Here is a 27,261-nt window from a genome sequence, read left to right as displayed (position 1 = left end):
AAGCCTCAGCTGCCAAGATGATGCCAAATGATCTTCGGAGTGTCCTCGACGAAGCTGTGAAAATTGTCAACCTGATTAAAGCACGACTTCTAAATTTCCACATTTTATGTGATGAATTGGGAGCGCTCTACAAACAGCTGCTTCTGCACACCGAAGTCCGCTGGCTGTCACGGGGCAGAGCTCTATCACACCTTTTTGATTTGCGTGAGGAAATTCTACTTTTCTGTCAAATGTTCAATCCCCACCGGCGCAGCACATGAGCAATTTGAAATGGATTGCAAGGTTGGCTTATTTGTCGGACATATTCGTACGCCTCAACACGCTTAATACATCATTGCAGGGCAGAGACGGCAATGTGTTTTTGGCATATGAGCAAGTGTCCTCGTTCAGGAGAAAGCTGGATCTATGGGCCACTCGTGTGGAGAAAGGATGCTTGGACATGTTTCCCACGCAGGCTGATTTCATGAAAGAGACGGCTGTCAGTGGTTACTATTCAGCCTCTGGTCACTGAACACTTGAGGGGTCTGTGTCAGCAATTCACACTATTTTTCTGACGAGACAATCCAGGATGAGTGGATTCGCAATCCATTCAAGTTCAAGGCAGCAGAAAGTGACGCACTGTCAATACAAGACGAAGAGGCTTTGATAGATCTGACTAGTAATCATGAACTGGAGCAAATGACGACACACTCTTCCATTGGCCATTTCTGGCTCTCTGTTCAAAATTAATTTCCTGAACCTAAACAAAGAGCACTAAGGAAACATTTACCATTCGTTTCAACGTTCTGTGTGAATCAGGATTTTCTGCTATGACTTTCATCAAGAACAAATATCGTTCCCGTCTTCAAGTGGAGGATGACCTTCGTCTATTTCTGACGTCACTACAACCACGAATGAGTCTTCTCTGCGCGGCGAGGAAACAAATGCATACCGCTCACTAAGGTAGGGATATCATTATTTAAGCATAAAGTTCTTTCCCCACTCTCTGTTACAGATCATCTGACTGTTTTGACTGGGATGGACAGTTCTTACAGTTTTAAATTGCTATGAGCTGTGATCTGTTCTTTTCATGTGGAAGCTTCATTGTTTTTGTTTCATTATTTTAATCTAAGTTTTACAAACGTTAAATTGTTATTATTCTGAAAATAACTGCACTTTTCATGTTAACACAAACAATGATAAACGTGAGGAGTTAACAGCCAATGGGTAAGTTGTGTCAAAAGGGAGGCCCACTGTCTTAGACTTTGAAAACCCCTGCTGTAGTATATTGTTTTATTATATTAACAGCTGTAAGCTGCTTGAATTATCCGAGGTGAAGAAGTCAGATTAGTAGGTTGTATTCGTATTTCCACAACACTTTCTTGGCTCATGACTTAGGAAGTAGTTCAGGACTCACTGTTGTTAGTGTTGGCATTGTTGAAGGAGCCAGGGTTGGTGGGGTTTCCATCCTTGTCCTTCTCCTGGTTCTCACAGTCCATGTTTAATGACCTGTGTGGACAGACACAGTTTATCCACAATTCACAATTTTTCAAGCCCCTAAGTGAACCAACATTGGACAAAACCAGGATGCCTGAGCTTTATGCCCTATGACGGAGGTTTTGACAAGTCACAGATGGCATATTTAATTTGAAGAGAAATTAAAGGCTATAAGGAGCAGAAGTACAGTCATTTTAATAGTGATGTAGCGATCATGATTTTTCATGGCCAATTATGATTGCTGATTTTTTACGAGCAAATGTAAAAGTTTCCAATACCGCTTTGTGTAATTATGCAAATTATCTCTCTGTTAGTAGGTGGTGATATAGCGTTTCCTCTGCACTTACAAACACTCCTTTAATGCATTATTAAATTAGGCATTATATGGAGGTAAACAGAAAAGTAAATGCAATCGAAACTTTTCTGAAGACAGGCAGTTCTCTACACCCACCACCAATTCAACATTCATATTTTTCTTCCAATATTTGGAGCATGGCAAACAGCGAGCGAACAGTATTTTCTCTGCTGGCACGTCTGTGCCCTCCAGCATGACCAGTCTCTGGCCTGTGTTAAAGTCCTGTTTACAGACTTGAAAATGTAATTTGTGTGGATATAATACACTGCAGTTTGTGTGCAAGTCCTGAAACGAGATCGACCAAAATAAAATCGACACTTCTGTACCTCACAGCTTAATTTTCTTTCACAACAAATTCAATTTGTCATATAGAAAAACAACTATGCCCACGGATTCATTCAATAGATATGTTTAAAGGTCCAAGTGTCGATTTTTTTCTGCTAACCCAGGCAAGTAATTCTTTTTCACGTGTCATGACAATGTTCATCAGCTACATTACGTAAAACAATACTTTTTATAAGCATTTTAAAAATATGTACTAGAAAAAAAAAACATTGAAAGATTTTTATATCTAAAATCTAATTTATAATTTATTTAAATATATATATACATCTCTTTTTGGGGAAAAATTTCATAATTCCCTGTATAATAAATATTTGTGAACACAGGTTCAAAATATTTCTTTCATATTTTAGAAAGTCTCTTTTGCTCACCAAGGCTGCATTCATTTGATCAAAAATACAGTAAAAACAGAAATATCATTTAAATCTAAAAAAACCTTTTCTATTTTAATATATTTTCAAATGTAATTTATTCCTGTGATCAAAGCTGAATTTCCAGCATCAGCAGATTCTTTAAGGAATTGAAAGCTCAAAAGAACAGCATTTATTTTAAATAGAAATCTTTTGAATCATCATAAAAATGTCACTTTTGATCAAGTTCATGTTTCCTTGCTGAATAAAAGTATTCATTTCTTCTTTTTTTTTTAACTCCACATCTTTGAACGAAAGTGTGTATATATATATAGATAGATAGAGATAGATAGATAGAGAGAGAGAGAGAGAGAGAGAGAGAGAGAGAGAGAGAGAGAGAGAGAGAGAGAGAGAGAGAGAGAGAGAGAGAGAGAGAGAGAGAGAGAGAGAGAGAGAGAGAGAGAGAGAGAGAAAGAAAAGAAAGTTACCATATAAATATATTTATTTTTCACTAAAACTTATTTTCATTTTCAGCAATGCATTGAAATTATACAGCTTATATCATCAATGACCGCTATGAATTCATAAACTTGTTTTGAAAACATTACTGATCAGTTTTTGCAATTTCAACACAAACTAATGCGTCAGCCAGCTGAATAACTTGACATATTTGGTGACATGATGACGTTTTAAAATCAATAATGCTCAAATCATCAGAAGACCAAATGACTATGTTTGTACATGCAAAACGTGCACATGATCAACAAATATCATATTTTGTGTCAACACAGCACTGGTTCAGTCCTGATAGCTGAGCCCTGAGGTCTGCAGCAGAAGAGACGAGAGCTCACCTGAAGCTGCCATACACGATGAGGAGGATGGAGATGAGGAAGGTTGACACCTGGCTGGAGTCCACAAGGGAGTACGCCCTGAGGAGACGAGAAAGGAAGTTTTTTTTTTTTTCACAACAACAACAAAAGGATGGGTACCAGATATGTCATACATCAGACACAAAGACAGCCACCCTGAACGACCATTCCTGGTTCAAACCCTGCACTTGAATGTGCTCACTATTCACACCATCAGCTATTGACCCAAGTAAGTGTGTGGGTGAAACGTGAATCAAAGCTCAGCCTGGTCGAGTTGTTACAGAGCTGTGCATGAGAAAGATCTCGTGTTACGGCATTCCCATCCTCCCAGAGCTCCGCCGAGCGTCTTGAGACCTGCGCTTGCCTTTTGTAAATAACAAGCTTTTAGAGAAAGAGGTCAGGCTGTACACTGTGTGCTAAGCAGACTCTTAAAATATGATTACAGCGAGCAAGAGACAAGTTTGTTTGCTGGATAAATGATGTGCGGCTGTGAACAAAAGCAGCAGACTTGATTGTGTGTGTTAATGTTGTATGTATGAATAAGGAAAACGAGAGTGAGAAAAAGCAGGATGGGACGCTGACCTTATCCTCAAATGAAACGCTTTACTATGGACAATAAATGGTTTGAAGAAAAACACATTTGTAGTCACACACAGGCCTAACCTCGACTCTATACATAATGATCCGGAAACACAGAATAGACGTACATCCAGACCGTAGAAAGGACAAAAAGCGAGGCGAAGAGGACGAGGGGTTGTCTGAGGATGTGGGTGTGACGGGGTGACACTTAGCCTGGGTTCAAAGGAAGGCGTGAGGAATGTGTGCAGGCTCTGTGAGGGCCGTCTGGCCCCCAAAACCCTATAAAACAGCTCAACTGAGCTCTGACTGCCACAATGTTTCAGAATCACAAGTGACCACTGGGAAAGAAAACAACATATGTAAGGCTTAAATGTGTGTTATATAGCCATTTTCATTCAAACTGACTTTATTATCGTCAATTACTGAGGTCAAATAGACTACTTGCACAATTAGTGGTTTTAGCTAAGGCAAGCATGGACATGCATGGAAGAAAGGACCAGACCAGAACATTATACAGACTTGAATGTGGGCCCTTTTGATTTAGGCAAGTAAGCCACCACCTACCAACCACCCAGAAACACCCTAGCAACTCTACATAGCACTACTCGCAATTTCTTATGCAACACTTTAATTGCATATTACTCCTGTGTGTGTGGTGATACTCTTGAGAAGAGATCCGAACAGACACAAGCTAAACAAACAAGCTGAAGTCTATGGAAATGTATTGTTGTCAAAGTTTAAACATGAGTGCATATTCAATGTGAACATCCTTTTGGTTATTTCTGTGTCTTCCTGTTGTAGGGTCCAACATGTACTTCTATTAACCGTGATTTTAAGATTCTTTATATTGTGTATTGTGCACATAATAGTAGGGGTGTTGAAATTAATTGTTGCATCGATGCAGTATTAGACCATAATCGATTATAGCCTACTGACGTTTCTCTGATGTCATTCGTCACACTCGTGCTAGCGCAAAATGGCGGAGGGAGGCGAAACACAAAAGAGAAATATTGAAAAGTGAGGATTAGGGTTGGGAACCAAGAATCGGTTCTTATCCAGAACCGTTAGTTTTTGAAAAATACCGGAACCGTGCGAAATTCCCAAGTTTCGGTTTCCGAAAATGGTTCTGGTGCGATGTGTGGGCGAAGTGCTGGAAGCTTATCCTTTAATAGAATATGAATATTAAAATAGTAATGAATGCACTGAAAAGCCCTCGCGCTACTCATATGTTTTGCCTCAGATATCAACTTTATACAGAGAGTATAAAGACAGTAGAGCTGCACGATTAATCTTTAAAAGATCTCGATTCAAACACCCACGCGATCTTATTCCTAAATGACAAAAACTTCACACCGGAACATTCAAATCTGTTTGCGCTGTCGCTGACCCAGAAAGAGCAGTTGTCAATATATATGAAACAGCTTTACTTTCGGTCCTTTCAACCACACATTATCGATATTTCTGTGTTACAAACATTCAAATGATCACAGAAGTACTAAGATAAAAGTTTATAGTTTGAGTATAAACACTGATGTCTACGGTAGAAACCAAAATAGAGTAAATCACCTTTTGAAAGTCACTTCAAATAACGAGTGTATCGATTAGATCTGATGCTTCAAAACATTCATAAAGACACTGTTAAAGCTGCAGTCCGTAACTTTTTTGTGTTCAGAATTTACAAAATTTATATAATGAGTGAGTACATCATGAATGCCTTTTTTCAAACTGTGTTTTTGTCTTATCCTGAATCACTACTGTAAGTCTGTAATAAGCGTTTATACTCGGGCTACTTTACACCGGTCGGGTCGGCACCCGTCATAGACATATACAGAGAGAAGTAGCTCCGACTACAGTGTTCTTCCGCAAGACGCCTGCAGTTCTGTTTCTTAACCACTAGAGCACTGATTCATCCACAGGGTTTCCCCAGGTTTGATCACCCCAAATTTAAGACTTTAAGACCTTTTTAAGACCACTTTAATGAAAATTAAGACCTACATCGCACCCATTATGCAGTCGTAAAACACCAGATCAAATCCCAATAATGACTATTACTAACAAATAGGGCTGGGTATTGAGACAAATTTCACAATTCGATTCGATTTTGATTCACAAGCTTGCAATTCGATTCGATTTCGATTCGAATCGATTCAATATTGATTATTTTGGATATCAGGTAGGCCTACAATACATTGCAAATTTTCTCAAGGAAAACAAATCTCTTAACTATTATTGTAAACTATTGGAGTCAGTTGTAGCCTATAGGCTTCATTAGCCTACTATAATATTGAAGGTAAAAATGAACTGATTTGTATGCAAACACTTAAAATACACATTTATTTTTATAATAATAAAGTTATATGAAATTATATACAAATGTAAATGGTGGCTGTCATAAAACACTTTCCAGATTTATTCAAACATGCATTAAATATTGAAGAACATTAAAAATTATAATGAATATGTAATATGGTGCATATATTTAACAAAATGCTCCTCTCTAGAGTTCATTTTTCTAGCTGACTAACGAGTTTATCGTCGCTGGATATGTTTTGATAGGTAAATGTGACGTTACATGACATTGTTTACTAACATCTTTCCACGGTTGAAACACTGATTGAGCGATTCCATGAGACATGATATGGACTTCGATAAGCTGTATGCTACCTTTAAACACACTTTCAGATGCTCATTCATGTTTATTTTGCGCTGTAACTGGTGTTATTAAGGCGGAAGGCAAATTTTAATTTGAGGGGGGAGTTTAGACTTTTTATTTTTAATTACATTTATCTCGCCTAAATGTATGCTTACTCATTGCATTTTTACAATGGGGTAATTTTGTTCTCAAGAATTTACACAACTCAAGGAAGCTTGATTTCAATCTTTGAATTAAATTGAAAAAAGTAGCACAAATAAATACAATAGAATAAAGATACCAATAAAGAGAAATAAAGAGAAAAGTTTTTGCTTAGGTCTAACACTAGTATTCAGAAATACTACAGAGACTGAATAAAGTAATCAAATGTAAAATAACACTGGGTAGTATTTTAGTCCTAACTAAATTAAATACATAGGCTATTAATCCTGATTCCTTAAAATGAAAGCTGTGTTTTGTTGTTTTGACAACCAAATTAATGACAGACACATATGGCTGCTGTCACTTTAAGAGTTAGTGCACGGATCCTGTTTTCATTATACGGCAGGGCTGCCAACTTTTGAGTTTAGCTTGGAGTGAGATTTTTTTTTTTTTTTTTGGTGGGGGGGATGTAAAAACAAATATTGCATCACAATAAGTGTAATTGTGATTGTCAAAACATTTGGTAATGTTATGCAGTTTAGTGACAACGTTACAATGTTTATGACTGGTAGGATACAGTTTTTATTATTGCTTGACAAAAATTTCAAGATTTCAATTCCATTCTTGTGATTTGATTCCGATTTTGATTCAATATTGACTCATTTGGATACATGTTTATTTTAAATTTTATTTAAAAAAAAAAAATCTCACCTAATGCTGTAAACATAGAGGGCCCAATCTGCTGGTATTTTTAAAGGTTAAAAATAACAAATTAAATTAAATATAATGCAGTTTTGTTATAATAACAATTATTTAATGACATAAGTAAAAATATAATAAAAATGTAATATAGTACTCAGCAAAATCTCCTCTCTAGCTATTTTTCTATTCAATTAACATGCTATGGTCATTAAATGGCTTTCCTGAGGTAAATGTAACGTTATGTGACATAATTGTTCTCCTGCTGTTATATTGACCCCTTTCCGTGGTTGAAAAACACTAATTGGTCGATATTATGTATACTTTCGGTAAGTTGTACTGCATCTTTAAATAAAGTAACAGATGATCGGTTCACGTGCACTTGAACTGAGGCGCTCAGCGATCTGTCACGTCACATTTACAAGGGCCAAACGTATTTTTGTCTGAATTTCGTAATAAAATTGACGAAATCTAAGAGCTGAGAATTAGTTTAATATTAAAAGTACCTCTTTGCTCCGCAATTTTTCTGTGCGTGAGAAAATGGATGTGTGGCGTGAGAGCCTGTGAAAAGTGTCAATTGCGTGAGTCTCACGCTCAATGCGTGAGAGTTGGCAGCCCTGTTATACGGTCACGTGCGATTTATGCTTATTTAAGACATAACCGACTGTGTTTAGAGGATACTCACCAAGACCGAAATTGACATGATTTTCGCATGTTTTTGACTGTTAAAGCGATATAATACACGAAAAATAACTTTTGTTACCCGCGAGCTGTTTGTGAGGCGGCTTTACTCTATGTATGTGTGCAGAGAAAAAACATCTCTCAGACAGCGCGCAAGTACCGAAGAGTTTAAAATCGCGTGAATGTTTAAACTGGTAAGACTTAAAAAGACGTGCAAATGGTAAACTTTAGTTACTCATGATGCAATGCTGGCCCGATTATGCAAGTGACAATTCCGTCTGTCACGACTCCCGAAACGCGAGAGTGTATTATCGCCGCCTGCAGCGCGCTTAACGATTGCCTTGTGCAACCCATTTTGAGAGACGAGAGAGAGAAGACGCAGCCCCGCTGAATCACTCACGCTGTTTGTGAAATTGCATCTCGCAGACAGTTTTAAAAAGACTGATTTGATTTTATAATCTGTGTGGATTAATTTACTAATACAACCTACAAGCTAAAGTGAATCAATGTTTGCGGGAATTTCCCGCATTATAAATGGCAGACCTGCGGGAATGATTAAAATTATGCGCAATACCCGCAATCCCGTGCCGAAATTCGAGCCCTGCCTGTTCTAACGTGTAATTTTCATGTTGTTGTTGTTTTTTCCCCCATTTCACCTTGCGTTGCAGTCTGGTTGACTTTGAATAAATAAGCTAGTATAATGAAATTTAAAGGGACTGTAAGTAGGAATTTCTCCCATCTAGTGGTGAAATTGTATTTTGCATTCAAACGAATAATGCTCTCCAGTGCCTCACTTTTTCAAATGCGCGTTGCATCTACGGTAGCCGTTATGTACCAAAAAGCTATGACAGGATGTCTTATAATAGCACTTCCTAGTTTTTCCTCGGGTGAACAGGTTTGTTATTTAAAACAAACTGAAACTTGAAACAACGAAAAAAAGAATGCTACAGTATGAATTACTGACTGTGAAAAACATTAACTATGGTAATTAGTAGTAATGCCTTCTTTACTCGTTATATTTTTTGAAGTACGTGCATTGTTAGATATCATCATCATCAGAGCCTTGTCTAATAACCTCTTCTGAAAGCTTTCTCCTGCATTAGCTATCCCGACATTAACCCTTGTTTTTGTAATCTCCGGTCACGTTTCCTTTTACGGTCTATTTTGGACGACGAGGACTCCTTATCCTGTGACTCAGCATATGTATGAATGAACGGTGTATAAATAACCGTACAGTGCAGCCTTTTAAACTTGCCGGGCAGTGATAAGCGCCTCTCACTGCTCTGCTCCAACGCTTCTGCTGGCTTCAGTCACGTGACGCTGGTTCTGAACGAAAACGCGTTGTGGAAACTTTTTGTCCCTCTCTGCTATTATAGTTTTTCAAGATGGCGGAACTACATGGAAGCCTCCGTGGACCTACCCGTCCCATGTATATAAAGATAATAAATTCTTCGTTTACGAGGATTAGTCTGATCATTGGCATAGGTATTTGTACATCATTGAGGGCATATTTATTAATAAAAATATTGATTTTAGATAATAAAATACCTAAAAAGCTACACAGTCCCTTTAAGACCTTCGTTAAAAAAATTAAGACTTGGACAACGGAATTTAAGACTTTTTAAGGCCTTAATTTAGGAACATGACATTTAAGACCTTTTTAAGACTTTTAAGACCCCGCGGCTACCCTGATCCAGTAATGAAACAAGTGAAGTCTTTATGAATCAATCATTCAAACCGATTTTAAAAATATTCTGTTTCACCTGTCTGGATCTTACATGTGTGTTCAAGCATATTCGACCCCTTCTGAAAGGGTATTCTCCACTGCTGGAGATACAATAAGCTTGAAGAGGTCTCAAAGTCTCCTAGAGAATGCAGAAATGTTTATTTTCCATCAGAAAAATTTATTATTTTGCATAAATTGCTAAATAATATGTTGAATTTGTTGACATTACCAGTCTGTTAAACTCGTTTGACAAGTACCGGTATAAGAAATAAACACAAAAGGATTGTGCATTTTTCCCTCGCTACTAGTTTTTATTAGTTGTTTTATATAATTTTTATTGAATGGGAACCGGAAAATTTCTTACGATTCTCAACCCTAGTGAGGATGCAACACATTGTGATATCGAACAGAAGACATGATAATAGTAATAGAATTGAATCGTGAGACCAGTGAAGATCCACACTCCTACATAATGGTGTGAACAGAAAAAAATGGTACATCATGAATATTTGAACTGAACACACAGTTTTTACATGTGTTTGTTATAATAGTAATGGCAAATGAAAGAAAAAAAAGTGTTTTACATGCTGGCATAAACGCATCAACAACTGGAACACTGGCATAAATGCATTTACACAACAATTGCATAATTTTATGAGATTAAAGTGCCCCTATAATGCTGTTCTAAAGGCTCCTAATTTTGTTTTGGAGGTCTCCTACAACAGGTTTACCTGTACAATCCTCAGCGATTGTACGCACTGTAAAGACAGCAACCATGGCATCGATTTTACCATATTAATCCGAGCGTGAGTCCGATGATGAAACATAGAAAGATCTAGTTATTCAACCCGAACCTCCATCGCAAGGACGACTTGAGCAGGACGTTTCTCAGTGATACGCTACTTAGATTGAGCTACATTATGAGATTCCTCACCATCATTATTATTAACAAGTGTAAGTCCAACAACAAACCAACGAGTATATTTCTAATCTATTGCGGTGCACATGCGGGAACTATCAATAACAACGCATACATTAGCCAAACACTAACGTGATTTGATGTAACAAAGTTAAAAAATCTTGCTCCATCCTTTATCTTTACTCAAAGTAATAAGAACGACAGACAATCTGCATTAGTGGACACAGTAATAGTGGGCCCACAGCTGATCAGTAATTCAGTAAGCCAGAACTTGCCGGAGACCTACACAATATAAAACACAAAACTACGTATTTTGAACACCTGGTAGTTATGAGTGGATCGCGATTAGCGTGTTAGGTAAATAGAAAAGTGAATATATGTGATAAATACGGCCATATTATGTGAATTAAAGAGTAATAAATGTATACATGTTAGATATATGTTTTTTAACGGATAAACGATAAATTGAGCTCCCTCTTATATCCGTTAACTTGAGTTGATGTTTGTAACGGTTTATTTTCCAATCTTCAGCAATCACAGACAAAGGAGTATTATTAATCTTAGTAAATATGTTTAAATGCCTGTCTTTTCAAATGTCTAGGCTATTTCTTCACTTGTATTGTTATAAAATGAGTATTTGAGTATTGTAATGAGAAAGAGCATTTACATATCCTTGACTTTGACATGTTTATATACTGCCTTTTATTGTAAGAGTGCAGATGAAGAAGAGAAGTTGTAAAGATGTTGGCCTACTTTCAGTTTTGTTATGTTTCTGTAAAAAGTTGTTGTAAAAAAACATACATTCATGGTGAACTTCCGTTGAAGAAGTTTCTTTCATTATTTCTCACCTTTTTCAGGAGTACTACACACAGCATTTTATAGCATTAGAGTTAAGAATTCATTATGCGATTACATGCAAGTCCGTAGATATGAAATCTGTAAGGTTTTGTTCAATATCAATTGGGTGTAGTGACAAGCCTAATTACAATTGGGTTATGTGCATCACTGCCACTGTTAAAATATACATTTAAATGACATGTTTAAGATTTAGCTGAAAGGTTTTAGCCCAGCCCTAAGAATTTGACCTTAAAAGTTAATTGAAAGTCAATCCTTCTACAAAAGAAATACTTTTAAGAAAAACTTTGTGAAAGACGGGTCCAGTAGCATGTCTCGTAGAAGTGCCTGAAAAACACTGGTTTATTTAGACGATCATTAATTTATTAATTTAAATGAATGAACATTTAAAGTGTGATCTCATAGGACAGAGAGTGATGAAAGGAGGTGTCTGCAGACGCATGTCCTGCTAGATTACACTTGCTGTGATTTACATGATTGAATGGTCTGAATCCTCCCGGGCTTCATTCTTGCACTAGTGCCATACAAAGGCCTTTGCACACACACACAAAAAAAGAGGTATGTGCAACTTCTCATGTCAGTGACACACTTTCAGTATTTGACTCCAGACAGACATTTCAATTGAGCTTTCAGGACACTGTCGCTGCTTTTCTGTTCGCTTAATCTAACAGCTGATTGTTGCAACAGACAGTCCCTGTAAATATACATGGGGTGCTGGGAGGCAGAACACTGGTTTGTTGATTGCATTTTTGCAAAAGCTGACTTATATAGTCACTAGAGGCCAAAACTGCAGGAGCTATGAGTGTTAATTCAGTGAAATCACAAAATAAAGTGCAACAAAATACTACGATTTATTTGATTATTATTATTATTATTATTATTAAATATATTACACACACAAGTAAAAAATCAGTTCCTGGAACCATAGCAAAACCCTTTTATTTTAATAGTATTATTTATTTAACCATTTGAAAATAAAAATATTAAATAAATGAAATTAGTTCATTATTAATGCTGTTAATAATTATAAGTAAATAATACATTAAAACATTAGCACAGTCTTCAAATATTGTTCAATTAAGTAAATACTGCATTAAAAGATTAAAGGAAAAGGAAAACAAAAATAAAAAAAAATAAAAAAATAAAAACCTATTGCAGGTCTATTACAGTTACACTGCAAACCTTAATGCACAGATCTACTTTCTACAATAATCTAGTTAATCATTGTTTTTAATTGATAAAATGTATTGACTGTTCTCTACAATGGAGAACACTACTTAGGCCAAGGAAGAAAAAGAAACCAGTGTAAATCAAAAATGATTACAAATACAAGCAGAAACAAAGGCATTTCCCACTACAATTTAAGTCCATTTCTTTTAAAAGCGATTTGCTGCATATTCAACATCAGGGTCCAATTCATTCTTCTCCGAGTCAGATTGCTCACGGTCTGAATGAATTAACAGCCTATTGCCAGTAGATTGGCAGAAGTGGCACCATGCCACAGCTTTCAGAGCAGGCATTTCCCTCTCTAGATATCACTACCTCATTTATCTTTCACAGTGACACATGACCGCCGATACCTTAAGATTTACACAAATTTGAATACCATGAACATCATGTATTAGTTGGGGACAAACAGCACTAAAGCCTAGCACACCCTTCAAAACAACATTTCCCTAGAAGCACTTTTAGCTAATTCATGAAAATCGTGTCATTCATGCTGTCAAAACTGTCAGCAAAACACCAGTAGGGCCAATAATCGAATAGGCCATTAAGGTGTGGTGGTAAAAACTGCTCTGGTTTACTACACAATATCCTGTACTTGGCACAGTATATAGGTTTCTGCATTGATTTTGCTTGCTCTTAAATGTGATTCACTGATATAGTACTTAGTATTTTTGATAGGAAAATGTCCTGGGCCCGATATACTGCAATATGATTATTTATAACACGGCTGTTTGCTGTAATAAATAGGCTATATAAAACCTGACATCCCCGTGAACAATTCAGTAAAACAACAATATGCCGTTATTAGAAATGGACAGCTCTGGATTAGTAAAATGACAGGGCTTTTATCTAGAGGTATATCATAATTATCTTAAACTATTAACTGTATAATGCGTTAGGACCTCATTCATTACGTCACTTTTCAGTGGCTTTTTGTGTCTGACTAACAGTACAGTAACAGCATCTCCAGTCACCCTGGACTAATCTAGGGTTAAGTGCTTTGCTTGAGGCTTAAACCACTCAGCTGTCGGTCCACATCTCTCACAATTAGATTACCACTAGTTAAAGTCACATTATGACTTTTGTCACAAGGGATGTCACAATGCCAAAATTCCAGTAGTCAGTACCGATACCATTAAAATTTTACGGTTCTCTGTACCAATTTCGGTACCACAGCAAAATCTGTCGGAACTATTTTTCTATTTTATTTAACTATATGAAAAAAAAAATTAAATTCAGTTCAATGGCTTTATTATTTATGACGGTAATCATAAGTAAATAATACATATAAGCATTGAAGGCTACATGTTAGGGCTGGGGGAAACAATCGATTCTTAGATGCATCGCGATGCGGACGATTCTGAATCGATTCACAAATGTCAAATCGATTTTCTAAAAAAAATAATAATAATAATTTTAAAAATAAATAAATAAATATATATTTATTTTTTCTTTTTTTCTTTCTTCTAATAACGTAAAATTGACAGAACGCAAAAGGCGGAACTCTAAAGCGGACGTGCAGTGCGCGGAGTCGCGCACATAACAGAGACACATGATGGCTGAGCGCCAAACTCGAACGGCACCCTCTTCGTAAAAGCTAACGTATGGAAAATTGCCATTGTAACCTATTTAGTATTTTTTGTATGAGAGCTGCTTTCTATATTGTTTAGTTTTCACATCAATATGCTGTAAACCGATCTGTTATACGTACGTTATACTGCCCTCCACAGTCACAGTGTCAGTGCAATGCCAGTCACAAAAAGTTACATTTTGACTGTGTTCTCCGCAGATGTTTTTGCTTCAGCTGTTTTTGATTGTGGTATACAGCAAACATTTCAAGTCATAACTCTTTATTATTTAGTTGTGTATAAGAGCAGCTTTGTATGTTACTAATTATTCAGAATATGCGCAAGTCCACAAGCATTGTGTTTGTATGAGAGCTGCTGGTACATAATTCTACGAAATGAAAACCGTTTGTGATTTTGCTACAGCAAAATGTTTTTTAGTTTTTTTGTCTGAAGGATTATATTGCTCATTGGAAATAACAAAAGGATGTTGGTCTATTATTAAATGCTAGAGATTCAGAATATGCTTAAGTTTGTATCATTTGCTACAAGTATGCTGCTAGTACAGGCACACATTTATTTTCCTGTTAGTTCTTTGCAATGTTGGGACATATGCTGGCAAATGTGACCTTACAGTTGACTTGCCAAAACACTTCCATTTGTTTTATTAATAAAATGAATATAGGAAGCATTGGAAGAAAATTCTTTATGGGTCATCATCATAAATACTTTGCTTTAAAGGTCCCGTTCTTCGTGATCCCATGTTTCAAACTTTAGTTAGTGTGTAATGTTGTTGTTAGAGTATAAATAATATCTGTAAAATTATAAAGCTCAAAGTTCAATGCCAAGCGAGATATTTTATTTAACAGAAGTCACCTACATCGAACGGCCCGTTTGGACTACATCCCTCTACTTCCTTCTTTAATGACGTCACTAGAACAGTTTTTTGACTAACCTCCGCCCACAGGAATGCTCCCTCAACTCTACCGAAATTTGTTTATGTACTTGCGCACTTCTTATAACTTACTGTGTTTACTCAGCTCTTACGATGATTTTCTGAAGTAAAACTGACGCTTCATCTTTTGTGTGATGTACAATAAACTTTATTAAACTCATCAGTATATGTTTGATCATCATTCAGACAGCAGACTTGTAGGCTATTAATAAATAATGGATACATACAAGCAGATGACAAATACGTTATAATAACCGTAATTAAACTACTAAACTATACCCGTTTCATCTCTATACAGCACTCTGACTCTGTAGGCATTATTGTCCGACTCGAAATGAACACCGTTACTGAGAGTTTCTGATATTATCATCATTCCGTGAGATGAAATTGTCCTGAGAGACTGAGCGCGAGCTCATGAAGCTCCGCCCCCTGGGTCGTCCAGCAGCAGCTTATTTGCATTTAAAGGGCACACACTAAAACAGCGCGTTTTTCTGAGCCCCCAAAAAATGACAATTTAAACATGCTGTAAAAAATTATCTGTTGGGTATTTTGAGCTGAAACTTCACATACACACTCTGGGGACATCAGAGACTTATTTTACATCTTGTGAAAAGGGGCATAATACGGGACCTTTAAAAGTACCAAGTAGTCACACACACACACAAAAAAAAGATGCATCGATAATCGTTACCCTCTGAATCGTAATCGAATCGAATCGTGAGGAGCCTAGAGATTCCCAGCCCTACTATTTCTGTGAATTTAAACCGAACTTTCATTTTGACGGGTTGCCGTGAAGACCTTTGAGTTTCTGTGTGTGTGTGTGATATGACGATAGTTTTTCTTAAATGAAACTGTAAAATGCTCATGAAGTGACTCTGGAGATGAATTTCATCATGTCATCATATCGTGAGGCAGCAGAGATTGAAAACAGCGCGAGCGTCACTCGTGCTTCAGTGTGTGTGTGTGTGTGTGTGTGTGTGTGTGAGAGAGAGGTAAATGAAATTGCGTCTGTGCAATATTAGTATGTCCTGAATATACCCGGTACAACAGAAATGCTGGTATCGTCACATTTTAAAAATTTCAGTACCGACTTGGTACCGAAGTACCGGTACTTTTAACTCTAGTTTGGCATATAAACATTTGAAAAAAGTTGAACCATGTTTCTATCTGAACTTTCACATTATATTAAATATAAGGCTACTGTCTGGATACTAAATAGCTGAAAATGATCTTTATATTAAACATATTCAGTGTACCTTAGGCCAAAACAAATACATTCCAAGTGCTTCTTTTCCACTTGAAGTCAACATGTATTTACAAACTATTTTTTATGCATTTCAGCAAAAACAGTATTTAAAAAATAAAAACTGCATGATTTTATCCATTAGGACTGAATTGGATTGTGTAAAGTAGGGCGTTTCAAACCAGAAAGGAGCCAGACCCTGAAAATATTAGCAATTTCAAATATTGCCAGCACTGACTTTTAAGAAGGCTTTCAGGCCAGAACATGCAGACTAAAGGTCAAATTCACTATCAAAGCTTCTCAACATAACCCATTGGTAATGTTTCTTGATTTTTTCAGATATTTCATTATTTGCTATTATTGCCACGAAAATGATTTTTGAATATTGGTTAAAAAACACACTGCCAATAAAAAAAAGAAATTAATACTTGTGTTCAATTTCAGCCAAAGTAGACATATGAATAGTGATGCTCCGATCAGCATTTTTGGGGCCGATCACCGATTACCGATCACCAAAATCATGATCTGCCGATTGCCGATCACTGCCGATCACAGAATGGAAATATGCTAGAGTCAAGAAAATCTTGAAGAACCACCAATATTTATTTAATTGTAGTTAGAAAACAAGATAACATAAGGCTACTGTAGGCCACCTTTTCCAAATAAGGCACAGTATAATTTTTCAAAACAAAGAGGGGTCAGGCAGACTACAATGGATGTAGTTGAGGAACTAACTACATCAGATCCAAAAAATAAAATAATGACAATGACATTTGAGGTTATTAAAACAGTAAGTCCCGCCCCTCGACTGCCAAAAATAAAAGTGTTTGAGCGAGCAAAATCAGCAGGCGAGAGGAGATCAAGCGCGAGTGTGTGGGGAATGATCATGCGCGCGCGCGAGGGCAGAGATGTCATGCGCCCGCGCAGGGTTTGAATGAGCTCGCGAGTTCCCGTTTCCTCGCGCGTAGATCTGTTATCCTCTCGCGAATGTCATTTACCGCGCGCGCCAGCATCAGTTGTGCGCTCGTTTATAATTGCCATTGAATTGCCGTCATAGGAGAACTCATTTTGCCACTGTTAAGCAAGCTCTGCTCTGCTGTTGTGTTGTCGCGCATGCGGAAAAGTTGCGCGAGTTATTTACGTCACGTGATCGGCTTTTTTGATCGGCGCTTTTGGGGGTTGCCGATCAAGCTATTTTTTGCCAATATCGGCCGATCATGATCGGCGGCCGATCAATCGGAGCATCACTACATATGAATGATACTGTCCCGACCTGGGGAAACTCAAGAGTTTCAATTTACGTTCAGTGTAAAGCCCGGGAAACACCAAGCCAACGTCAAAGAACTAGGGGCGATGAAATCTGACTGTGTTGTCGCCTCTCGTCGGCTGCATTTCGGCCAATAAGCTGCGCTTGAACACACCAAAAGGACTAAAGGTGACTGTCAACAAGCACTTGCGTGTACGTAAATGTCTGTCTATATCAGCAGGTTTCAATAGTCTATGTTTGTCATTCAAAAAGGGAAACCGTAACTAGAAGCGCTTGCTTACCATTTTGAACATCAATCACGCTGATCACTATCTTCATTCCAGTCAGTGCATTCGAATGCTCAAGTAATTTGACCAGCCTTCTGTCTGTACCGTCTTGAATTCTTTGCTCGCTTTCATCACTTTTATTCTCGTGCACTGACTTGTCCACTAAGCTGAACAGCCAATCAGAGTTCTCAATATGCTGAATCGGCCCAAAAAAACAGACGGCGTCCAACAAGAGCCAACGGTGCAAAACACACCGAAAAAACTAAGCCGGACGACGCTCAAAACCGGACCGCCTTTGCCCGAAGGCCGACCGCCGGCTTGTTGTGTCTGTTAACTCATTGACAGAAACATGGACTGCTGAAAATGTATTCTGGCTTCTTCAAACTTTCAGAAAACTAAGGCTGACTTTCAAAAGACTATCAATAGGGCAGAGTTTATTTACCTCAGAAAAGTCATTAATGATTATAGCTGAATAGTTAGCTTGAATTATAGTTCGCTGGAGAGGAGCATTTTGCTAAATATACGCAGTGTTTCATGTTAATTATATTGTTACTTAAGCTGTTCTTTAATATTTAATGCATGTTTAATTAAATCCATCATGAAAACAAACCAACTGACAAGCTTCACTGTCTAGTTTTCCACTGCATGGCACAGCTCAGGTTCCAAGAAAGCCGAAACGATACTAAATGTGACATGTAAACACTGCAGATCACTGATTGGTCAGAGAGAATCGTCACTACCAGCGTCATTAGATTTGCGACACAAGACACCAAACCCGAACAAACAAACTTCGTCTTGCAGTGAAAAATATCAACATGCCGTGAATCAAGAACACCCTTCCATCGATATGCTCCATCGGTCCTGTGCGTTTGTTTGTGTCGCGTTTAAGATTACGTCACGGCAGTAGAGGCGGCGCAACTATAACGATCAGTCTATGATCACACCCACTGTGAAGCAGTAAAACTGCAATGGAAAAGCAAACCGAGCCATACAGGGCTCCTGCCAATGCGCCCAAAATTTTATATAGGTCACACTGGCACAACGACAACGTTGCCCAGCATAAAATGTGAAACGAAATGTCAAATGACACTCCCTAATATCTATTTTTTCCACTCGTTTGCTTTTGAATTAATATTAACATTATGACATACAAATGATAATTAAAGTTAATTTTATCTACACCTCAAATTAAGCTCACACAGTGCTACCAAATACTTTCCACTCTCTTAATGGCTCTGGTGCTGCTGCCCTTAAATGTTAGTCTGGAGCCCCTGTGAAGTTAAAATAAAACTGCATTGTAATTCTGTACATCAAGTCTATTTATTACCAAGGCATTTGTCAGTAATACAGTCAAAATGGGGGAAATGTGAATAACTGCGTTGCAGGTTGATTTAGGTGTGCTCCTAAAAATGTTCAGTTATGGGCTACAGCGCTCCTAGTAAAAACAGTTAGTCTGGAGCCCTGCATACCATGCAGTGGAAAAGTGCCATAAGGCAGGGATGACCAAACTCGGTCACTCAGTTTAGCTCCAGCTTGCCTCAACTCATCTGCCTGGAAGTTTCCAGAATGCCCAGTAAGAGCTTGATTAGCTGGTTAAGTGTGTTTAACTGGGGTTGGAGCTGAACTCTACAGGACAGTGGCCCTCCAGGAGCAGGATTGGACACCGCTGGTTTAAGGCATTACTTGCGAGAATCTTTCAAAAGAAAAGCTGACATGTACAGTATATTTACAGAAATTAATCTATAGTATATTGAATCGAATTGTGAAATTTGTGTTAATATCCAGCCCCAACTATCAACACTTTTAAAAAGACCCATTTTATCACATTATAAGCTAATGATAAAGGCATTACACGAAATGTTGGGGGCATGTCATTACGGCTTATCCTTTAATGACAATTTCACATAGTATAACAGCAGCAGTGCTGTGGCGTGTACATTTACTCATCTGCCAGCCACTGTGGTAGGCGACCTATAAGTAAGAAACCTGATGTGTAGAAACAAAAATGCATGCTTGAAGAAACATTTTATTATATCTTGAAGACAGATGACAAAAGTCATCAACTTGCACACCGAGAACACACGCATGTGAAGAGTGTTTACACTTTTCTTCATGTCAGCCGTATTTAATGCATCTTTTATTGGCAGCCTTAATATAGCCTAGATTTACCAGCCACTGTGGCTGGTGGCTAAAAAAAAAAAAAGTACTTTCCCACACCGATTACAACACTGGCTAACATTTAGCGAGTTCTAAAAACCAGACAAAGACAAGAATTAAAAAACTAGCCTACTTATTCCACTTCTCAATCTATCGATTTATAACTGCATTGCAATTTCCTTCCAAATAAGCACATCTTAAGACCTTGGATGTCTGTATATCAAACTAAGCAGACAAGTTGAAATGTCATTTAGAGGCAAAAACGGTCAACTATAGTTAATGGCCTACCGCCCTGGTGTCACAGTTTGTGTTGCTGGAGCATTAGTTATGAATGAATTAGACGTTTGAAGGCATTTGTTAAGCTACGGATTATAGACGTATACTAGGCAGAATGGTTATGCAGAAAAACAGGATTAAAAGAACTAACATATTTTAAAGATCAGCCAAGTGCACTTCTACATGCTAAGCTAATGCATTTTGAATATTAATGTTTGAAGTATACCCATTTCATGAGAATGAAGACCATAGCCTATTAAAGACAAAATATTTGCTTAGTTGCTATTACTCTTTTAAATGGATTAGCGTAGGGCCTACTTGTTCATATGCAAACTATTCGTCTAACGCCCTATTCGGGCGGGATTAACTTTGCAAGGGTAGATGGAGTAATGTAGTTTTACCACAGGACGTCTGTGATAGTAATGGCCAATTCGCACGGGATAAGATATCTCAGTAAAACTAGCAGAAGTGGGAGGGGTAATTCGATTTACGCATCGCCGTCACCCTCGTCGTCATGTGCGTATGCATGTTGCTTCCTGATATCACGTCCGCAAACACACATAACCTACATTTATATATATAAAACAGTTATGTCCGGTCGAACGTTGTATAAATTTACTTCAGATTGGATTGTGTTGGTAAAAGGCACTTACCTAACGTTAAAAGATGTTTCGTGCTTTCGATCTTCTTTCTGATCTGAATGGTGTGTGGAAAACACAGTTTTGCCACAGACTTGTCCCAGCGTCTAGAACGCAACTGAATGCTTTTTCCAAGCGTCTCCATACTTGAAAAAACGCGGAAAACTACTTTTAAACAGGAAATGACAGAATATTTACGCACATATTTACAGTGGGTCTATTCGCACGGGATTAGTGAGGTCATTACCTGAGGTCATCTTTCCGGACGTTTTTACTGAAGGTAAAAGTCCCCGTAATCTTTACTGACATTGTCCGTAATGATTACTGATATGGCACATTCAGACGGGACTAAAATCACAGAGAAGCTCTGGCAATTATTCCTTTACCCCACCTCTCCATGTTAAACTAGTCCCGTCCGAATAGGGCTTAAGTCAGTGTGGCAGATCACTGATAACGTCAAGTGTGCATTTACTTACACTACTTCATTAAAGAGCTGCTAAATAAACAATTATAGGCAAATCAAAGTGTTTTGCTGTCAGACAACTCCAACTAAACAATACCACGACTGTTCAGGCAAACAAAAGTCACTGAATGCCGCGCAGCCAAGGCATTAGAGATGCAGACGGTTATGAACACCTACACGCCAGTCAAACTTCCTGTAAAGTCCTTTTCATCAGTCAGACCTCGGATAACTAGATGAGTGAAATTTATCTGACAAAAATAACAGAAGTCATCTTCTATCAATATAAGCTGTACAAACTTCACTATTTGTCTTACAAATACAAATAAGGCAATGATAAACTTCTGAACACTATTTATGAACATTTCACCTATCCACTTACAGCCATAAACCAAAATGAAAATATTGTATACAATGGGCATTTCATCTAATATACATACATACATTATCTATCTATCTATACACTTTTTTATATTTTATATGAATATTACACATATTATGCATATAAGGTTGCAAATTATGTGCATATTTTTGCAAAAGACTTTCAAAATCTCAATATAGGCCCAAAACAAAACTTATGATATGGACCACCAAATTGGCAATCTATCTCCAGCTATATCAATTCCTGTCCTGAAAGAGTCAAAGAATGAGGCGCATGCTGTCATTCATATTAACTAAGAGAAGCTACGTCATGCGTGAGCTGAAGAGTGTTAAAATGAAGACATTGAGTTCACAATGAGTTGAATATCTTGTTTACACATCTCGGCCTTGTTTCAAACCCTAGTGTGCTGCCTACCCAGAGAGCACTTTAGGGCATCATATCCGCATCACATTTGGAACGTTTCACGTGCGTTTGACGCCCGAACCGGTTGTCTATAAAGTCAGCTTACTAGATTTTTAAGACACAGCCTATTTCTTACATATACACAGCTCTCTTCCTTAAAGACAGGATTAGAGCAGCTAATGAGCTAAAGCACCGCAACCACGACCCAATCTACGATTACCGGCCACTGATTCAGACGAGAAACGATGAAATAATGATAAAATCAATTAAATTATATGGATTTAATAATGTTTCACGTTGAATTGGTCGTGTTAGCACGTTAGCGCACTGCATTTCCCTTTGTGCCTCCACTGAATCAACCGTATTACAAATAAACACACATACACACGACGGGAAATACGTATTTTTAATAGCATGACGATTGCAAATAATTTGTGAGATAAAATAAATGAAATGAATGCTGGTTTAACGGCAGTTGAGATTAAAACACCAATCCCGTATATAAGAGAGCTAATCGGCTACATTAGACCCAAAATACGCCTCGAACCTTCACCGGAGCGTAGTGCAGCCGTGTTAACGGCAAAGACTGAGGTAAAATCACACCTTTCAGGCGCTGACAGTGGTTATATGTGTGGGTTAAAGCGGGTGAAATGTCGGTGTTTTGTGTCTGAATGGTTGTAACGTTATTTGCTGGCACTCACCAGGAGTAGCTCTGCTCCGCCATGTCAGTCAGTCAGGCAGCGGCTGCGGACTGAGGTTCGGCTCAAAAGACGAGATTATCTCCTCCACACGCTCACGGTTTTCGCCTTCTTCACTGAGCCCCCTCCGATAACAACATGGCGATGTGTTTCCTTCGGCAGCTCGCAGCAGAAATGACAATGATTGTGGCTGTGCTGCTAGCCGAGGCTAAGAAACAAAAGCAGTCCAGGGAAAAAAAACGAAACGTTTCGCTGACTTCAGTTGGCTGGCTGTCTGTCCTCACAACAGGCCCCGCTTTCAAAGGCCCTCAGATGAGCTGCAAACCCATCTTGGGTGTGCATGCAGAGAGAGAGAGTGGGAGAGCTGTGTGCTGGGTTTGCCCCGATAGCTGTAATGGAAGCGCACGGATAGCTTTGTTTTCTATGGCGAGCGCGCGACTGTCGCCCCTACCAGAGAAGTGCGCGTGCACGGCTTTGCCCACACAGATGAGACTGAAGGGACAGGCTCTGCCACTAGGTGACATGCAGTATTGCAGTTTCGGCTTGACATGCTTCTCAAAATTGGCTTAGCTGAAATAATATAGTAGGCCTACATTTTAAACGGACAAGTATTAAAAAGGCCACGGAGCTGCATATAATTAGCTGTCCATGATTAAAAAAAAGACAAAGTGCAATCTCTTTATTTAATTTTCTGTGTAAATGTAGGCTATGTCAATTTCTGTATAAATAAAACCACTCTATATGAACATACTGGTTTCCTTGTCATCATCTAACTTTTGGCTTGCTGTTTTTCTAGCGAAGACTGGGGCTAGTTGTCACAGATTTTTACTCCATTTATCATTTCTCAAGGTAAGTTTCTTTTTGAAAGTCAGTTTCTACACATACCTTAAAGTCTTGCCAACAACGCTAAAAATATACAGTGCACTGAGCACATGGTGTCACAATGGAACTCGCCATTGAACAGTGTAAGCTTTTTAGCAGCATTTAAAGGCAGGGTAGACGATTTGTTCCAGAAACATTTTTTGTTATGCTAGTTGAAAGTCTCTTAACACCATGATAGCAATCACTAAGTTAAGGGGTGTGTTCACACTCCATTTGAATAAGTGTGAACACTGCCATCCGAACCCTGGTGCCACCAAACAGGCAGAGCGAGACCACTGAAAAGATGGGTCTCGGTCCACTTTCAAAATTGACTCTGGTGTGGTTCGAATTAAATATGGACGCAACACGGATTAAAGACATGTAAAAGAAACAAAAACAGGACAGATTTTAGCCCAGAACACATCATTGTTTCGGATGTTCCGTCACGAAATATATTGGACCATCAAATGTTTGTCCAGTCATTGCAATCGATCTGCTATGCAGAGTTGTAGACAGACGTCAGTCACTGAGCATCGCAACCAAACGGCAGCCACCTTTTACTTTTTCTCCTGAACCACAACAACGAGCTTATGGCCCTGTTTACACCTGGTATTAAGATGCGTTTTGGTCAATCGGATCACAAGTAGACAAGGGAGGGAGACACATTCCCGTTTACACCAGGTGTTTTAATCCATATCATTTGTTCTCTTTTAACCACTTCTGTCCTGATTTCTTTGAGGGGAGGCTATGGGCAGGTAAATGTATGCTTCTTTTCAGATCTTTCGGTCTAATGGACAAAATAAGCTTGCGCAATTTACACATGAACACGCCCGGAGACAACGGAAAAACATACGGAGAACAGCTGCTTTCGTTTCTGCTCTGATAGACGCAAGATCACGCTGAACGCTGTGAGTGCGTGTGAGAAATCAGGAATGGTGAGAGAACATTGTGCTTGGTACATTTTTTGGCTTCAAACCAAACTTAGGTCTTAAGCTGATAAAGTTTAAATCCTGTCGGCTAGCGCGCTTCCCATGATGTTTACGCATTAAGTCAGTAGGCGTAGAGTAGGTGGTCTTTTGTGGCTGTTCGTACACATTCAACCACATGAGCATTTACACTACGAAAGCAATCCGGTCGAATGCGTTTTGAACTACCTCTGGAAGTGGTCAAAAGTGGCGAGCTCAAAACGTTTTAGACACCGTTTACACCTGTATTTAGCCTCGTCCACTTGTGAACCGATCGAACAAAACGCATCTTAATGCCATGTAAACTTATTAATATGTAAACGGGGCCTATGCTGCGTTCACGCCATAACTGTATTTTGGAAGATATGGAAACCTGTGACGTAATACTCTGAGCAGTTCGTGACTTGAATCAATGCGTCTCAATGGCAACACTATCAACACCGAAATGAATCTGCAGCAGTCAGGTGGTACAGGTCAGCTCTCTTTAGGTTGTTTATGTTTATTATTATTGTAATGTTATGTGCTTTGAGACATGAGGTAGTTTAACGCCGTCTCTCATTACGCTTTTGTTTGCTCCCTGCTGTACACTAATGATGGTTTTTCATTTTGACTAGGTAGCAACGAGTTGTCTCAGAGATTCATTCATTTTGTGTTGACTGCACATGCTCAACATCCTTCTGTACAGGAAACAAAAATGATTAGTTCACTTCTCGAGTCTTCGGGTTCGGGTCCGAATCGTTCGTTCATCCCGTGACAGCCCCACAGAGGCTATGCTGTCTGTACCGGAAAGAGAAATAATTAGTTCACCTCCCGAGAGAACGAATGAAAGAACAAAAGAGCGAATGACTCAGGTTTGGAGGTGAGGTAAACTAACTGACTGCCTAGCCTGAAGAGCCAGATAAGCAATGAATGAATCATTTCTGTTTCTCATAATTTGGCCTTGGCCTTGCATTGGCTTTTTTTTTTTTTTTATTCGAAATGTAAGTAGATGTGTTGGAGAATTTGCCTATTAACATTTTAAATATATTCTGCTGAAATGAACAAAATGACTTGAAAAATGATTTGCTCATTTTAATGAACGTCAGTAAAATGATCCGTACTTCCTATCACCACTGTACATTTTCATGTGTTTTGGAGGAGGAGTGGCTTTGGAGAGCCAAGTTATAATTATATTATATTATTATCAGGGCTTGACATTAACTTTTTTGCTCACCAGACACTGTGGCTTGTGGTTTGCCAAATTTACTAGCCACTCAACATTTTCACTGGCCACAATTTTAACATCTATATCACGGGGAAAACTTGCATATAAATATTTTAATATCATCTCATAAGTTGGCAGCAGGAATATTAGGCTGCTGTCACTTTAAGAACGGTCGCACAGATCCATTATACTGTTAACTTGCACATATGTGTTTACATTCACTTAAAATATAACTGAATGTACATGAATACTCACCAAGATGGACATTTTGTCATTATTTTGTGCGTATTTGACTGTTTAAGCACAATATAAGCAGTGAAAAAGAACTCAATTTATTACAGAGAGGCAGCTTTATGTGCCACACTTTGGGTGTGTGAGCACAAAATCTGAGTAAAATTATGCACAATACACGCAACCCCCCACTGAAATTCAAGCCCTGTAACACCAACAATATTCATCCATGAGCAAATGAAAAGAGTGAGTGAGAGGAGGCGGGTTTGTGTGTGAACTCCGAGATGAGTGAGCGAGAAAGCGCAGCTGCTATCGTATATTCTGTGGAAAATGGGTTTTGGAAGCGTTTCAGATATTTCAATATCGATATGTATCGAAAAATCTATATTTTTGTTAACAATTCATTGCACATACTTTATTATTTCAGATGCCTTTTTAAAAGACTACAATTGAAAAATGTGTATATTATATATAAAATAAAATAAATTCATTGTTGATATCCACCTGCATTTGGTGGATTTTAATGCCAAGCCCTGTATATATATATATATATATATATATATATATATATGTATGTATAAGGGGTATTCATATGCATATGTAGTATGTGTAGTTTTCCAGAAATTCCTCAATTAAGGTGTGCATGTCCATTTGAAATAATTGTTTTTACATTTAGGCCTAATTTTCAATCAATATTAGTATAGGAATATTAATACAGACGTACACTTGCTTACACATATTATTGATTTTTTTTTATTTTATTGTTACCTATTTATGTATTTGCATATAGGTAGCCTACTATTAAATGTGATGTGATGT

At 38.0% G+C, this 27,261-nt stretch overlaps 1 protein-coding gene across 1 annotated transcript in view; it reads right to left on the bottom strand.

Moving 5' to 3' along the window:
- sppl3 (signal peptide peptidase 3) overlaps positions 1 to 23,675 on the bottom strand; it is a 39,804-nt gene extending 16,129 nt beyond the window's left edge. Inside the window, exons 1-3 of the mRNA XM_084103665.1 lie at positions 23,185 to 23,675; positions 3,375 to 3,452; positions 1,397 to 1,488 (exon numbers count right to left, since the gene is read on the bottom strand). Coding sequence (XP_083959791.1) covers positions 1,397 to 1,488; positions 3,375 to 3,452; positions 23,185 to 23,207 — 193 coding nt within the window. The 5' untranslated portion in view covers positions 23,208 to 23,675. The remainder of the gene's footprint in view (positions 1 to 1,396; positions 1,489 to 3,374; positions 3,453 to 23,184) is intronic.
- Positions 23,676 to 27,261: the final 3,586 nt, after the last annotated feature.

The sequence above is a fragment of the Abramis brama genome, assembly GCF_963993115.1.
Source record: "Abramis brama genome assembly, chromosome: 25".
Classification (NCBI taxonomy): Eukaryota; Metazoa; Chordata; class Actinopteri; order Cypriniformes; family Leuciscidae; genus Abramis; species Abramis brama.
The sequence above is the reverse complement of the archived record's forward strand: the minus strand, read 5'-3'. Positions and strand labels throughout refer to the sequence as shown.